The sequence below is a fragment of the Nycticebus coucang genome, chromosome 16 (assembly GCF_027406575.1).
Source record: "Nycticebus coucang isolate mNycCou1 chromosome 16, mNycCou1.pri, whole genome shotgun sequence".
Classification (NCBI taxonomy): Eukaryota; Metazoa; Chordata; class Mammalia; order Primates; family Lorisidae; genus Nycticebus; species Nycticebus coucang.
This window is the reverse complement of record NC_069795.1, coordinates 47,463,478-47,478,417: the sequence shown is the minus strand read 5'-3', so window position 1 is coordinate 47,478,417 and position 14,940 is coordinate 47,463,478. Positions and strand designations below refer to the sequence as shown.

At 38.5% G+C, this 14,940-nt stretch overlaps 1 protein-coding gene across 5 annotated transcripts in view; it reads right to left on the bottom strand.

The window, feature by feature from the left end:
* ST3GAL6 (ST3 beta-galactoside alpha-2,3-sialyltransferase 6) overlaps positions 1–14,940 on the bottom strand; it is a 75,302-nt gene that overhangs the window by 2,151 nt on the left and 58,211 nt on the right. For all 5 annotated transcript variants that reach the window (XM_053565760.1, XM_053565763.1, XM_053565761.1 and 2 more), the window contains 4 exons: positions 6,530–6,625; positions 2,827–3,013; positions 2,597–2,734; positions 276–428 (listed from right to left, as the gene is read on the bottom strand). In XM_053565760.1, the coding sequence (XP_053421735.1) occupies positions 276–428; positions 2,597–2,734; positions 2,827–3,013; positions 6,530–6,625 (574 nt within the window). The remainder of the gene's footprint in view (positions 1–275; positions 429–2,596; positions 2,735–2,826; positions 3,014–6,529; positions 6,626–14,940) is intronic.

The window sequence follows — 14,940 nt, the reverse complement described above, 5'->3', positions numbered from 1 at the left end:
CTCACAGTTACCTCAAACTCCTGGATTCAAGGGATCCTCCTGCCTCAACCTCTGTGGGTTTGATGACCCTTGGCAATAACGAGGTTCTCCCAAGGGTCTGCAATTCCCACAAATTGGGAATTGCTGCTATAGGTAAAATGATCTTGATTTGAGTCCTAGTTTCAACCCTTGGTCAAGCCCTCAACCTCTCAGAACCTCTCAGGAAAATGAGAAGGTGAGAAGAGAAAATGAGTTGTCCAATGCTCAGGATCAAAGATTATATCCAAGTACATTACCTTATTCATCAAAGACATGGTGGCATTCCCATAGTAGTGCAAAGGACTCTTGAGGTCAGAAAAGTTGTACTTAAACCCAGCTAGGTGAACTTCGTGACATATGTGAAATGCCAGTGTGATGGCAATGATTCCTGTCGTTGGGTGTTTGGGTTTCTGGTGGGGGGGAAATGAAAGTTTTTTAAAAATCCAAAGGAGCTATTTGTTTCCAAAGCATATTTGGTTGGCCTAATTTTATAAAATTAGAGATTTCTGAAAACTTCATCAGGAGAGAAATATTTAATTAAACCACCATGTTCTGAGGCTCAAGCCCCAAACACTATACATATATACCCCACCTCTGAAAAGAATATAAATGGCCAGCCCCTCACTAACATACAATATTTCACCCCATCTCTCTTCTCAACAATTTTGCTTCCATGCTTATCTACTGTCTTCTCTCATCATCTGTATTTCCTTCTATTAAGTCAATTCTCTTCAGCATACAAACATATCATCTAAAAAAATGAATGAAACAAACTTTGCTTGATCCTGTGTCGTCTCCCAATAATTGGTCCATTCCTCTGATCCCTGTTCTAGCAAAGCTCCATTAAAGATTTGTCTGCTTCTTCATGTCCCATGTTCTCTTTCACTCCCATTCGGCAGGCTTTCTTCCTCTTCCTTGTCAGTATTGCCAATGTGACCTCCATGATCCCAAACCAGGGTTTGGTATTTGGGCTTAACCTCTGCACAGCATCTGACATGGTTGGCCTTTCTTGAAATACAGCAGAGTCCTCATCTGGCTTCTAGGACATCATGTCCTAGCGGGACTAGTATAATCTAGTTACAACTATTTCTACTATCTCTAACTATGATCAGAGTTTTCCTATGCTTTGGGAATGAAAGAGATTATTTTTTTAAAGGGATACATCTCATCATACCTTATTTAGGAAAATAGGAGTTGAAAAGTCGCAAAACACAATGAGAAGCTGTCTTTTACTCTCAAAATTACTGAAGTCCAGTTTAAACTTCAAATATGTATGCTTTTTGACTAGAGAATTCCACTTCCAGGAATCTATCCTACAGTAATCAAGTGTGCAGTAATCAAGTGTCCTGTAAGTTCATATACTATTACATTATTTATAGAGGGGAAAAAAGTTGTATACATCCAAATGTCTGTAAATATGGGAATAATAGAGGGGAAAAAGAAAACAGAACAATATGGTATAATTATAATTATATTGAACAAACAAAAAGCGTATGTGTATGTGTTCATTAATACATGGAAGAACATAAAAGGTGGAAAAGATTGAGAGATGACATGGGTTACTATAGAGAGAAGAGATGAATAATTTACTTTTTTTGTTTTTATTCCTTTGTAAGCTATTTGATTTTAAGAATGTAACACCCCAGAATTTCTTAATCACTGTTTTTTTTTGTTTGTTTGTTTTTTTGCAGTTTTTGACTGGGGCTGGGTTTGAACCAACTGCCTCCAGTATATGGGGCTAGCACCCCACTCCTTTGAGCCACAGGTGCCACCCCTCTTAATCACGTTTTTTATCATGGTAAAGAAAAGATGCACAATGTATATATTTTTTGGATTTTCCCTGCTTTACAAAGAGGGAAACACATCATTTCAGCTGAGGTATTATTACGTTAAACAGTTACTCAAGCTTCAAATGAAAAATACCTCTCTGTCACTGTATGGGGTCTAGAAAGGATTGTTTTCTAGGGAATGTAGACAAGCAGGGCTACTACAATCAAAGTCAATAAGATTTCATTCAATTAAATAATTTGGAGTTTCAAGAACTTTCAATATCAATGTAACTACCATTACTTGAGAATTTAGTGCCTCGTTAACTTGAGAATGTTTCCCTCTGTCCACAGAAATATTTCTAGACTACCTTATTGTCCTTCTGCACCTTTCTTCTGGCTTTCTTAGGATATTTTTATCTAAATGCTTTGGACAGTTCTTTTTACTGAAAAGCCATACACTTGTCCTGAAGCCAGTCCTGCTCCTGGGAGCACAAGCCTACCCTTCAGCCCACCCAGTATGACTCATTGTCACAGAACACTGAAGATGAAGTTAGGAGGAGTCACCTACTTGGACATCACAAAGAAACCCCAGGAAGGCCCTGTAAAAGCAGGAAAACACCCTCCATTTAAGATTCTTTTCCTTGCAACCTGAAAAACTTTTAACAGTAAATACCCACAGATAATTAATTTTACTAACTCAGAGGTGGCCATGAGCCATGGTTCTCATAGAGTTTCAAAGAATTCCCATGACCATCCATCCTACTTCAGCCAGAGCTTTAGTTTGAAACAATGCCAACATATACACATACCTGATTTTTGGGAAACACTTTTGGAAAATGAAGCAGTTCATAGGCTGCTGTCCTAATAATGAAAGGATCTAGTATTCTGATTTGATAAGGTTTATAGATCAGGTTTAAGGCCGGTTTCTTCCAAAAACCATTGGTGTTCTGAAATAAAGTAACATAGAACATTATGGTTGTCTTTATTTTTAAGGAAAAAAACAAGGTAATCTGAAGAGAGTTCAATTTTGCCTACTTACTATTTTGTCACCAACCAACAATTCCAGCAGCCACCTTAAATCATGTGTCTTAAAAGCAGTAAGAATAGCCGTTGTATTAGGATCGTTGTGAATGGGATCTGAAAAAACAGATTCTGGATAAAAAAGTCGGAAGGTTGTCCTTCTTCCAACTTCCTCTTCATGTCCTAAAACAGGACCATTATTCATTCTGTGGGTAATGAAACACACAAGATTTCCATTACAAATCTCAGAGGCTTCAGGGTTGGACAAACACCAGCCATTTATCCTGTGCTCTGAAGCCACAAGACAATTCATAGGTCTTTTATACCTAATGGCCAAGGAGATAATTCCTTTTTAGGAAATAGCTACTTGATCAAAGGCAGAAGCATTCATTTGTATTTGAAAATTAATTGTGGAGTCAATGGTAATTTAGTCTCACTACCACGAAAACTGAAGAAATGGGAACACAGAACCACAAAATACCAGACTTAATAGAGATCTTAGAAGACAACTATACAACCTCCCTTGGATTTATAGAAAAGGACTCTGGGGTCCATAGAGCTAGAGTTACTTGCCCAAGGTCACACAGTCATGTAGGACATGGATGTGTATCCACGTGACTAACAGGGAAGAAAAATTTAAGTTGGTTTGAAGACTCATCAAAATTGTTCTGCTGTATAATAAAGCAGCAATATAAAATTGCTGTATTACAGTCAAGCACAACCAAATAAATATCTATGGCTGGAGTGAATTGAAGAACCACAAAGGATCTACTGTTGGTTTTGTGTATGCTCAAAGCCAAGGTTAGACATGCACTATTTATGCACACAGTATGAAGGCATGCAAATAAAAAGAGGAAGGCTTTGTTTCCAAAACAGTGTTCCCTAGGAGGATAAGTACTGTTTTACCCTTTGCCACTAACTCTGTGTAATATAAGATGGTCTTAGTAACACTTAAAATGACTTTCAAAATGTTGTACCGATGGTGTTTTCTCACATAGTCTTCTTGTGGTTTTAAATGACCAAATGTAAACAAACCGTAATTGCTTAAAAATTGTTTTCTGAGTACATTATGACAGCTTCCTTAAAATAGATAATAAACAGAAAACAAGATGATCTTTCTATGTAGAAACCCTAGGCAGCTTATAAGCCAGCAAAACACCCAACACTGCCAGGTCATCCCAATGCCTTGCCCCAGTGTGCTAGCTTTCCCATTCTTCAAGAGACTAATCACAACTACTCCTAACACACCCAATAATGACCTTACCAAAACTTTTCTCTGAGAAAATAGAGATAGAAAAGGCTCAGTGAGTAGGGCGCCAGCCCCATATGCTGAGGGTGGCGGGTTCAAACCCAGCCCCGGCCAAACTGCAACCAAAAAAAAAAAACAGCCGGGCGTTGTGGCGGGCGCCTGTAGTCCCAGCTGCTCGGGAGGCTGAGGCAAGAGAATCGCATAAGCCCAAGAGTTAAGAGGTTGCTGTGAGCCGTGTGACGCCACGGCACTCTACCCGAGGGCGGTACAGTGAGACTCTGTCTCTACAAAAAAAAAAAGAAAGAAAGGTCCTTGGTTTTCCGCTGCAACAGCTAAGGAACTCTTCTTTTTTTTTCCTCTTAACAATTTTTCATTAAATCATAACTGTGTACCTTAATGCATTTATGGGGTACAATGTGCTGATTTTATATACAATTTGGAATGCTTATATCAAACTGGTTAACAGAGCCTTCACCTCACTTAATTATTGTGTTAAGACATTTATACTCTACTCTTAATAGATTTGACATGTACCCTTGCAATATACACTATAGGTGAGGTCCTGCCGATTACCCTTCTCCGCCGATCCTCCCCCCTCCCCTCTCCTCACCCTCCTTTTCCCTCCTTCATCCTGGGCTATAATTGTGTTTTATCTTTCATATGAAAGTGCGGATGATTATATATTGATTTCATAATAGTACTGAGTACATTGGGAACTCTTGGTAGTTATAACTGTAATCCTGGCCCTCTTTTCCATTACAAAAGATTAATCACACTGTGCTCTGGAGCCCTGGACCCGTACCCAGCTCTTTTACGACCCAGCTTTCTTTTTCTACTCATTTCCTTCGGTTTACTGATATGCTCTAGCATCTCTTATCTGTACAAAAGAAAAGAAAAAACTCTCTCTTGATTGCATAACCATCTCCAGCTACCAGTCATTTCTCTATTCCCCTTCAGAGCAAAATTGTTAAAGGAGTGGCCTGTACTGGTTTCTCTCCTTCCTCATTTGTCACCCCCTCTTTAACCCATTCTAGATGGTTTCTTGCCACATAATGCCATTAAGGCTGCTTTTCTCAGGTTGCCAGTCCAATGGGCACCTCCTGGTCTTTATTGTGCATGACCTATCATCAGCACTGGGACATGGCTGATCCCTGCCTCTATCGTGAACTTCTTTGCACTCTTGACTTCTGGGATCACTTTCTCTTGATTTTCTTCCTACCTCACTAGTGGATCCTCTCCATCCCTTTTACACATTCCTCCTTCTGTGCTCAATTTCTAAGTGTTGAGTGCTCCGAAGCTCAATCCCTGGTCCACTTCTCTCTCTTAGTGTCTCCCTGGTAAATCTTAACCAGCCTATGGATTAAATACAGTTTATAGGCTACTTACTGTGAAGATTTTAACCTGTCTATCCAACTCCCAGTGTAAACCTATATGTATCTCAAATCTAACATGTTCATACAGAAATCTTGTTTCTCCTCTAATCTGCTCCTACCTCAGTCTTTCCCAAATCAATAAATGATACCACTCTCCAGCCAGTCTCTCATGCTGAAAATAGAGTAAGAGGTATCTTTCGTTCCTTTATTCGCATTTCTCCCCACATCTAACATAATAACAAATCCTGGTAAGTCTGCATCTAAAGCATATCTCCAATCTGCCCACTTATCTCTTTCTCTCCCATAACAATTGTGTTCCAAACCACGATCATCTCCTACCTGAATACAGCAACCTAACTGGCCATCCCCTTTCCACCCTTGTCTCTGACATTCTATCCACATGTTTCTCTTGGTTAAAAACCTTCAAAGGTTTCCTCTTTTCCGCTTAAAATCCAAGCTTCTAATCCTAGCTTATGAAGAAGCCCTACACAGCCTGCTCTTTGCTCATCTCTTCAGCTTCCAATTGTACCACTCTCCCCAGCCTGCTACTCCCCAGCCTGCTACCCTCCAGCCTCATGGGATCATTTTGTTTTGGTCAAGTTTTTATGCTGCTCAAACTCAGGATCATATCCTTCTGAGGACCGGCGAGAAACATTCTCTCTGCCTAGACTGCTCTTCCACAATCTTCATATGGCTGCTACTGTATAATCACTTAGGCCTAGTTTTAATGTCTCTTCAGAGTGGTCAGCCATTCTAAAGGAGCCTCTCAATCAGATCCTGTCATGTCATTTTTTGTCCATAAGGCATTTTAAAAATTACTGTTTTCCTCCCTTCATTAGAATATAAACTCCATACCATATAAAATAGTGTTTTTACCCACTGCTATTGCCCCATGGCTAGAAATGTGCCTGGTATGTGAAGGAGCCTTAATAAATATTTGCTAAGTAAGTGAAATTTAGGCTTACCTTTAGCCAACAACTGAAAAAGAAGGTTGTGTAATCAAATACATAAAAACTTTGATGCAACTCCCCTAGTTGTAGTAAAGTAGGAAATCATATTATTCTGAAACAATTCTAGATCGGCAAATAGGAAACATTTACCTTATTATTACATCATAGGAATCGATTTTTTCTCCTAATGTCTTATTCTTCAGAACTCCTCCATTACCAACCACCACACATTTCTTGCATGGCACACTGTGGGACAGATAGGTAAGTGAGAAGTTGAGCCATCTTTTATAAAGCTGGGTGATCTCTACAACTATTTATATGTTCAGGAACTGAATGCCAAATTCACTTGTTGCACAAATAGAAAAAGAACCAATTGTGACTTATAGGTCTAAAGATGTATTAAGAGTTATAAGATTCAATAAATAACATCCTACAGGAAGAATGTATCATAATTGTCAGCAACTATTAACTCTTACCAGCATATACACATTCTCTCATTTGGTTGTCTTAACCACCCCTTAAGATAAGTGAGACTGGTATCCTCATTACACAAATGAGAAAACGGGTTCAGAAAACTGTTATGTAACATTTCAAAGTCGTACTCCAAACTAGCATTTTGATCCAGACCTTTAGACTACAAAACACCCTTCCACAGAGGACTCTGCATGAGTGCTTTACTTTACATCCATATACATCTTTTGCCAGCATTAACCATTCCTCTCAGATTTTATCTCTGGCATTCTGTTGCCTAAATGTGGAGACAGACAGTTGGGAATCTGGCAGGAAGAGTGTTCTGTACCCTATCCATATGCACTTCAATCTCCTAAACATGAACTGGTCCTTAGAGCTTAACCAACACAAACTAAAAGTTCACTCCATGTTCCCAGCAAAGACTGTTAAAGGAGGACATAAAGGGAGACTTCTGTTGCCAGCTGGGATCAGCCTAGAACCATGGATTGTACACCACTGGCTGTCGACAAACATGGCCCTGACATTCTATGCACATGTTTCTCTTGCTTAAAAACCTTCAAAGGGGGCAGCACCTGTGGCTCAAGGAGTAGGGTGCTGGCCCCATATACCAGACGTGGCGGGTTCAAACCTGGCCCTGGCCAAAAAAAAAAAAGCCTTCAAAGGTTTCTGTACTCAACTTCTAAGTGTTGAGTGCTCCAAGGCTTGACATAGCCATGGAGCTAACATAGCCTTCACCTCACTTACTTAATTATTGTGTTAAGATATTTATACTCTACTCTGCTCTTTATACTATACTCTATTAAGTGGGGTAGATTTCTGTTCTTCTTATTGAATAGAACTTTATGACTTTGTTTTACCTCTTATGGTGACTCCCAGCTCTTGCCACCACCCAATCAAGCCTATAGAAGTGACAAAACAGACCAGGTCCTTCCCCTCTGGGGAACAAAACTACAGAATGGAAGGCTGTTTATGCTGTCCTTCCAGGGCCCTCATGACATCAAAAGTCTAAAGAGAAAATGGTTTCTCAAAGAACTGTGAAATCAGCAGGCCCATGGAACTCAATACCTCCAGGCTTTTAGTAAATTAGTGAGTAGAAAAACTGTATAAATGCTATAGAATATTTAAACATAGAGAATGCAGGAATACAGGAACTATTTAAAAAGAGCCTTGTCAGGTTAAGAAGAGACAATGTCAACATTCATACATGCATAATTTCACCTTTTCTTAGTAAAATTGTATAGCTTATTTAATTATTTCATAAGTTTTAACTCTTCAACATTTCAAAAATACTTTTTAACACATTTTACCTGGGGATTTTATCCCTGCAAATATTAAAGAGTCATGTCTAGATCAGTGTCTGTGACATCAGATAAGAACAGCTGCACAGGCTGGTGGGATTGGAAACAGGGGGATAGGATTGTCCAGGAGATGCTCCTTAATGCATATATTGCATGTCACAGCGTGTTTTACAGGTATTTGTTTAAATCTATTTGTACTAAACTAAGAAAATAACATTATCTCTAGATTCTTTAAGCAAATTTGACTTCAATCCATATTCCAGGGAGCCAATTTTATCAAAGTCTCTTTGTTCAGGGGCCATGTAGCATGGCTAATATGGGAGCCCCAGTGAATATTTAAAACCTTTCCTCTCAAGGTATGTCCATTATCTTCACCAGACCCAGCCCAGAAATGCTCTACAGCCCTCATAGTTTGCTTGGCCTTCACATAACTGTACCAATTTAATTCAGATCTGCGGCAAACCTCCTAAAGCTGGGTTCATCTCCCACTGGGAATACTAAGCAAGGCTGGGCACTGGAAAGCAAGGATAAGAACAGATAGGACTGAAGTAACAGCTGCTGCCATGAGATGGCCTGCATGGGAGTGGACGAAGAATATCTATACATGGTGCCTAGTCTAACCCTCCCCTTCTGATGAAAGCTGAAGTCCACTTCCTTATCCAGGGAAAGGCTGAGTTTTCCTGATTCCAGGTACCCCAGTGGCTCCAGCATCCATCCTGACCTGGGTTCCCCAGACTGCCTGACTCCAACTACACCAAACATGCAGGGGCAAGGGCCATAAGTACAGGCCATCAGCATATCCTCCTCCCACCCCAGATTTTTATCCTCAACAAAAGACTTCTGATCTACAAGCCAAACCTCTGATGTTGACACCTGAAAGAGGTAACTTAGTTCAGTCCTAGACACAGCTAGTTCTATGATGTTACACAATAAACTATCAAGTTGCACCTTATTGTTCACAGACATTTCCTCTCTCTCAGACTGGTTTACAGATAGTCATCAAGCCCAGATGTTGTGTACCTCAAAAAGAAATCATGGAAGAGCATCTACCAACTGTCATACCACAGAGACCACATCACCAATCCCCACTCAGGTTCAAGTTCCTGGCCTCTTCCCACTGACCCAACTGGCCCTTTCAGCCAAAAGAAAAGGGGAGTTGCAGGCAGATCTCTTCTGCAGGATGCTCAAGAATTAGCTACCAAGAGAGAGTTATTCCTTGTGCTCAGTCTCTCCTATTTACGGTCCCAGAAGGTTCAACGACTTGGAAAGAAATCATATAGACACTTCCTCAATCAAGAGAACTCCTATTCCAAAACTCATTATGATTCAGGTCACCATACTTTCATTTTCCCTTTCTTTATTTTCTTTCCTCTCTCCTTCCCTCCCCCTCGCTCTCCCTTTTTCCTTTTTTAAAAAATCTATTTGAGGTAGGAACCTGTGGCTCAGTGAGTAGGGAGGTAGGCCCCACGTATCGAGGGTGGTGGGTTCAAACCTGGCTGTGGCCAAACTGCAACAAAAAAAATAGCCGGGCATTGTGGTGGGTGCCTGTAGTCCCAGCTACTTAGGAGGTTGAGGCAAGAGAATTGCCTAGGCCCAAGAGCTGGAGGGTGCTGTGAGCTGTGATGCCACAGCACTCTACCAAGGGCGACAAAATGAGACTCTGTCTCTTAAAAAATAAATAAATAAATAAAAAATTTTAAATCTATTTGAGAGAATTACTGTGGAAAACTTCCCAAGTATTGCCAGAGAGCCAGTTATCCAGATACAAGATGGTCAATGAATGCTGGCAAGATTCATAGCAAATGGGACATCTCCAAAATAGACATTATTCAACCTGGGCAAAGTCAAAGTGAAAGAGAAAATTCTACAAGCAGTTAGACATAAGCAACCCATCAAGGTAACAGAAAACTGGAAACCTTACAAGCCTGAGGGAGTCCCATCTTCAGCTTTCTTAAACAAAAAACAAGTGGAAACCTTACAAACCTGAGGCAGTGGGCTCCCATTTTCAGCTTTCTTAAACAAAAAACACCACCAACTAAGTTTCACATTTGATAGAGAAATTAAGTCTTTTCAGACACACAAATGCTGAAGGAATTCACCAAGTCCAGACCAGCCCCACAATAGTACTCAGACCTGCACTATACATACATTAACATTAGATACCTACCTATGTAAAAAAGGCCAAAAGCTAAAAGTCAGAGCACAGTCACCACAAGAGGTAAAACAAAGCCATAAAGTTCTATTCAATAGGAAGAACAGAAATCTACCCCACTTATCAGTTCTTTCAATAAATGTGAATGGCTTGAATTCTCCACTCAAGAGACACAGGAAGGATGAATGGATAAAAAACTACAAGCCAACAAATTGCTGTCTCCAGAAAACACATCTAACCCACAAAGTAAGAAATAGAAACTAATATTTCATGCAAATGGAAATCAAAAGAAGCTGTTGTAATAGTTCTTATATAAGCTAACACAGACTTCAAATCAATAAAAGTAAAGGAAAACAAACAGGAACAATTTAACGAGAAGATGTAACAACTCAGTTTGTGCACCTAACACAGGTGTACCCAGATTCATAAAGCACATCCTACTTGATCTAAACAAAATAACAAACAGCAGCACCTTAATTATTGGGGATTTCAACACCCCTCTAACATAACAGGACAGATCCTCCAAGCAGAAAATAAACAATGAAACAGTGGACTTATAGAACTCTAGAACAAATGGGCCTAACAGACATTTACAGAACATTCTACCCCCAAACCACCAAATATATGTTCCTCTCATCAGCTCATGGAACATTCTTGAAGACTGATCACATCCTAGGCCACAAAACATGTCTCAACAAATTAAAAAAAAATAGAAATTATACCATGAATCTTCTAGAACACAATAGAATAAAATTAGAAATCAATTCTAATGGAAACACTCATCTACACAAAGTCATGGAAACTAAATAACCTACTGCTGAATGACAGTTATGTCAAGGAGGAAATTAAGATGGAAAACAAAAGATTCTTTGAACTAAATGATAAAAGGGACACAAATTATCAAAATCTGTGAGATTCAGCTAAAGCTGTCCTGACAGGAAAGTTCATAGCTATAAATGCCTACTCCTAAAAGACAGAAGATCACAAATCAACAATCTAATGAATCGTCTCAAGGAAGTGGAAAAGAAAGAATAAACCAATCCCCAAAAAGCAGAGGAAGAGAAATAACAAAGATTAGAGCATAACTAAATGAAAATGATAACACAAGAATTATATAAAAGATTAATGAAATAAAAAATTAGTTTTTTGAAAAGATAAATAAAATTAGCAGACTCCTTGCTAGATTAACCAGAAGCAGAAGAGCAAGATCTCTAATAATATTAGCTCAATCAAAAATTTAAGAAAAAATCATAGCCAATACCATGGAAATACAAAATATCACCTCTGAATATTATAAAAACTCTATGCATGTAGGGCAGCGCCTGTGGCTCAGTGAGTAGGTCACGGACCCCATATACAAGGGTGGCAGTTCGAACCCGGCCCAGCCAAACTGCAACAAAAAATAGCCAGGTGTTGTGGCAGGCACCTGTAGTCCCAGCTACTCAGGAGGCTGAGGCAAGAGAATTGCCTAAGCCCAAAAGCTGGAGGTTGCTGTAAGCTGTGATGTCACAGCACTCTACTGAGGGTGACAAAATGAGACTCTGTCTCTAAAAAAAACAAAACTAAACTATGCACATAAACTTGGAACTTGGAGGAAATGGACAAATTCCTAGAAACACATAGCGTCCCTAGACTCAGTCAAGAAGAAATAGATTTCCTGAACAGAACAGTATCAAATACTGAAATCCAAGCAGCAATAAAAAAAATCTTCCAACAAAAAAAGTTGCAGACCAGATGATTTTACATCTGCATTTTACCAGACCTATAAAAATCTGGTACCTATCCTGCAGAAATTATTCCATAATATTGAAAAGGAAGAAATCCTTCCCAACATGTTTTATAAAGCCAATATGACCTTGATACCAAAGCCAGGAAAGGACTTAACAACAACAACAAAAAAAACAACTACAAACCAATATCCCTTATGAAATAGCCATAAAAATTATCAGTAAAATCCTAGCAAACCAAATTCAGCTGCACATCAAAAAAATAATTCACCATGACCAAGTGGGCTTCATCCCAGAGATGCAAGGATTGTTCAACACATGCAAAATGTAATTCACCATAAAATAGAAGACTATATGATCCTCTCAATAGATGAATAAAAAGAATTTAACAAAATTCAGAATATTTATAATAACAACACTTAACAAAATTGGCTTAGATAGGACTTACCTCAAAATTATAAAAGCCATACACAACAAACCCACAGCCAACACCATACTAAACAGTGAAAAATTGATAGCATTCCCACTTAGAACTGGAACAAGACAAGGTTGTCCACCACTACCACCACTTCTATTCAACATAGTGCAGGAAGTCCTAGCCAGAGCAATCAGACAAAGGATGGAAATCAAAGGCATACAGATGGGGAAATAAGAAGTCAAACTATCACTCGTTGCTGACAATATGATTTTGTATCTAGAAAATGCCAAAGATTTAACCAAGAGACTCTTGGAATTGATAAATAAGTTCAGCAAAGTCTCAGGTTACAAAATTAATATACACAAATCATATTGTGTGGCTTTCATATACACCAAGAACAGGCAAGTTGCACACCAAATCAAAGACTCAAGACCCTACACAATAGCAACAAAAAAAGAAAAATAAAATTCCCAGCAATATATTTAACCAAGCAGATAAAAGACCTCTACAGAAATAACAATGAGTTTGTGAGGAAGGAAATTGCAGAGACATAAACATATAGAAAAATATGTCATTCTCATAGATTGGCAGAGTCAACATTGTTAAAATTTCTATACAAAGCAATCTACAGATTCAATGCAATCCCCATTAAAATACTAATGTCATTTTTTGTAGATCTAGGAAAAATAATTCTGTACTTCATATGGAGCCAGAAATTACTCCATATAGTCAAAGAAAACTTACACAAAAAGGACAAATAGAAAGGCATCACTTACTAGACTTCAAGCTATACTACAAGGCTGTAGTAACCAAAGCAGCATGGTACTTACACAAGGACAGAGACATACCAATGGATCAGAATAGAGAGCTTAGATATAAAACCATCCTCACATTGTCATCTGATCTTTGACAAAGATGACAAAAATATACACAGGGAAACAACATCCCTATTCAATAAATGATGTTGAGAAAATTGGATAGCCACATGTAGAAGACCCAAATAGGATACACATCTCTCACCAGTCACAAAAATTAACTCATAATGGATAACCAACCTAAACCTAACACATGAAACTATAATAATTGCAGAAGAAAAAACTCTTATAGACATCAGCCTAGGCAAAGAACTTATGCAGAAGATCCCCAGAAGCAATCACAACAACAACAAAAATAAATAAATGGGACTTGATCAAATTAAAAAGCTTCCACACAGCCAAGGAAACCATCAGTAGAGCAAATAAACAACCTACAGAATGGGAGAAAATATTTTCATGCTATACATCTAATAACCAGAATCTATAAAGATCTCAAGTAAATCAGCAAGGAAAAAAAAACTCCATTAAAAAGTGGGCAAGACATGAATAGAAACTTTTCAAAAGAAAATAGATTAATGGCAAACAAACATGAAAAAATGCTCAGCATCTCTAATCATCAGCAAAATGCAAATCAAAACCACGATGAGATATCATCTAATGCCAGTGAGAATGGCTTTTATCAGAAAGCTTCAAAATAAGCAATATTGGTATGGATGCAGAGAGATAAGACCACTCACACATACACTGTTGGTAGAACTGCAGACTACTACAACCTCTGTGGAAAGTAGTATGGAGATACCTCAAAGAACTGAAAGTATATCTACCATTCAATCCAGGGATCCCACTACTGGGTATTTACCCAATGGAAAAAAAGACATCCACACTTGAATGTTTACAGCAGCACAATTTACAATTGCAAAGATGTGGAAACAATCCAAGTGCCCATCAATAAATGAACAGATTAATCAAATGTGGTATATGTGTACCATGGAGTACTAGTCATCCATAATAAATGGGGAACTAATACTTTTTGTAACAACCTGGATGGAACTAGAGATCACTTTTGTAAGTGAAGTATCTCAAGAATGGAAAAATAAACACCATCTATACTCACTATTAAATTAGAACTAATCAACACTTATGTGCACATACGAAAATAATACTCATCAAAAATAGAGTGGGTGGAATGGGGAGGAGGGGCTGGGTAAATTCACATCTAGCAGGTACAATGCACACTATCCAGGTGATGGGCACATTTATAACTTGGACTCAAACAACACAAAAGCAATTCATTACCCAAAATGTTTGTGCCCCTATGATATTCTGAAATACTTCTTTAAAAGAAAGTAAAATATATATATATCAAAACAAATAAACCCCTCCTCTCCAAAAAAGAGGAAATTCACTTCTATTTTCTTTTCTGTAAGCTTTACAGGGAACAGACAGAAGTGGGGAAGGGCCTTTACTATAGAAAAAGCTTGACAATGCCTTTGAAAAGAAACCTTGTTAATGTAATTCCACTTTTCCTCCTTGTGAAGGATAATGCAAAGATCCACACACTTTCTGAGAATAACATATAACTCTAAACGCTCTTTTTAGGGTGTCCCTAGGACTACTCTGGCAGTAACATCTTATCTACAACTCATACTCACAGTTCCAGCATGGCTCTGGGAAATATGG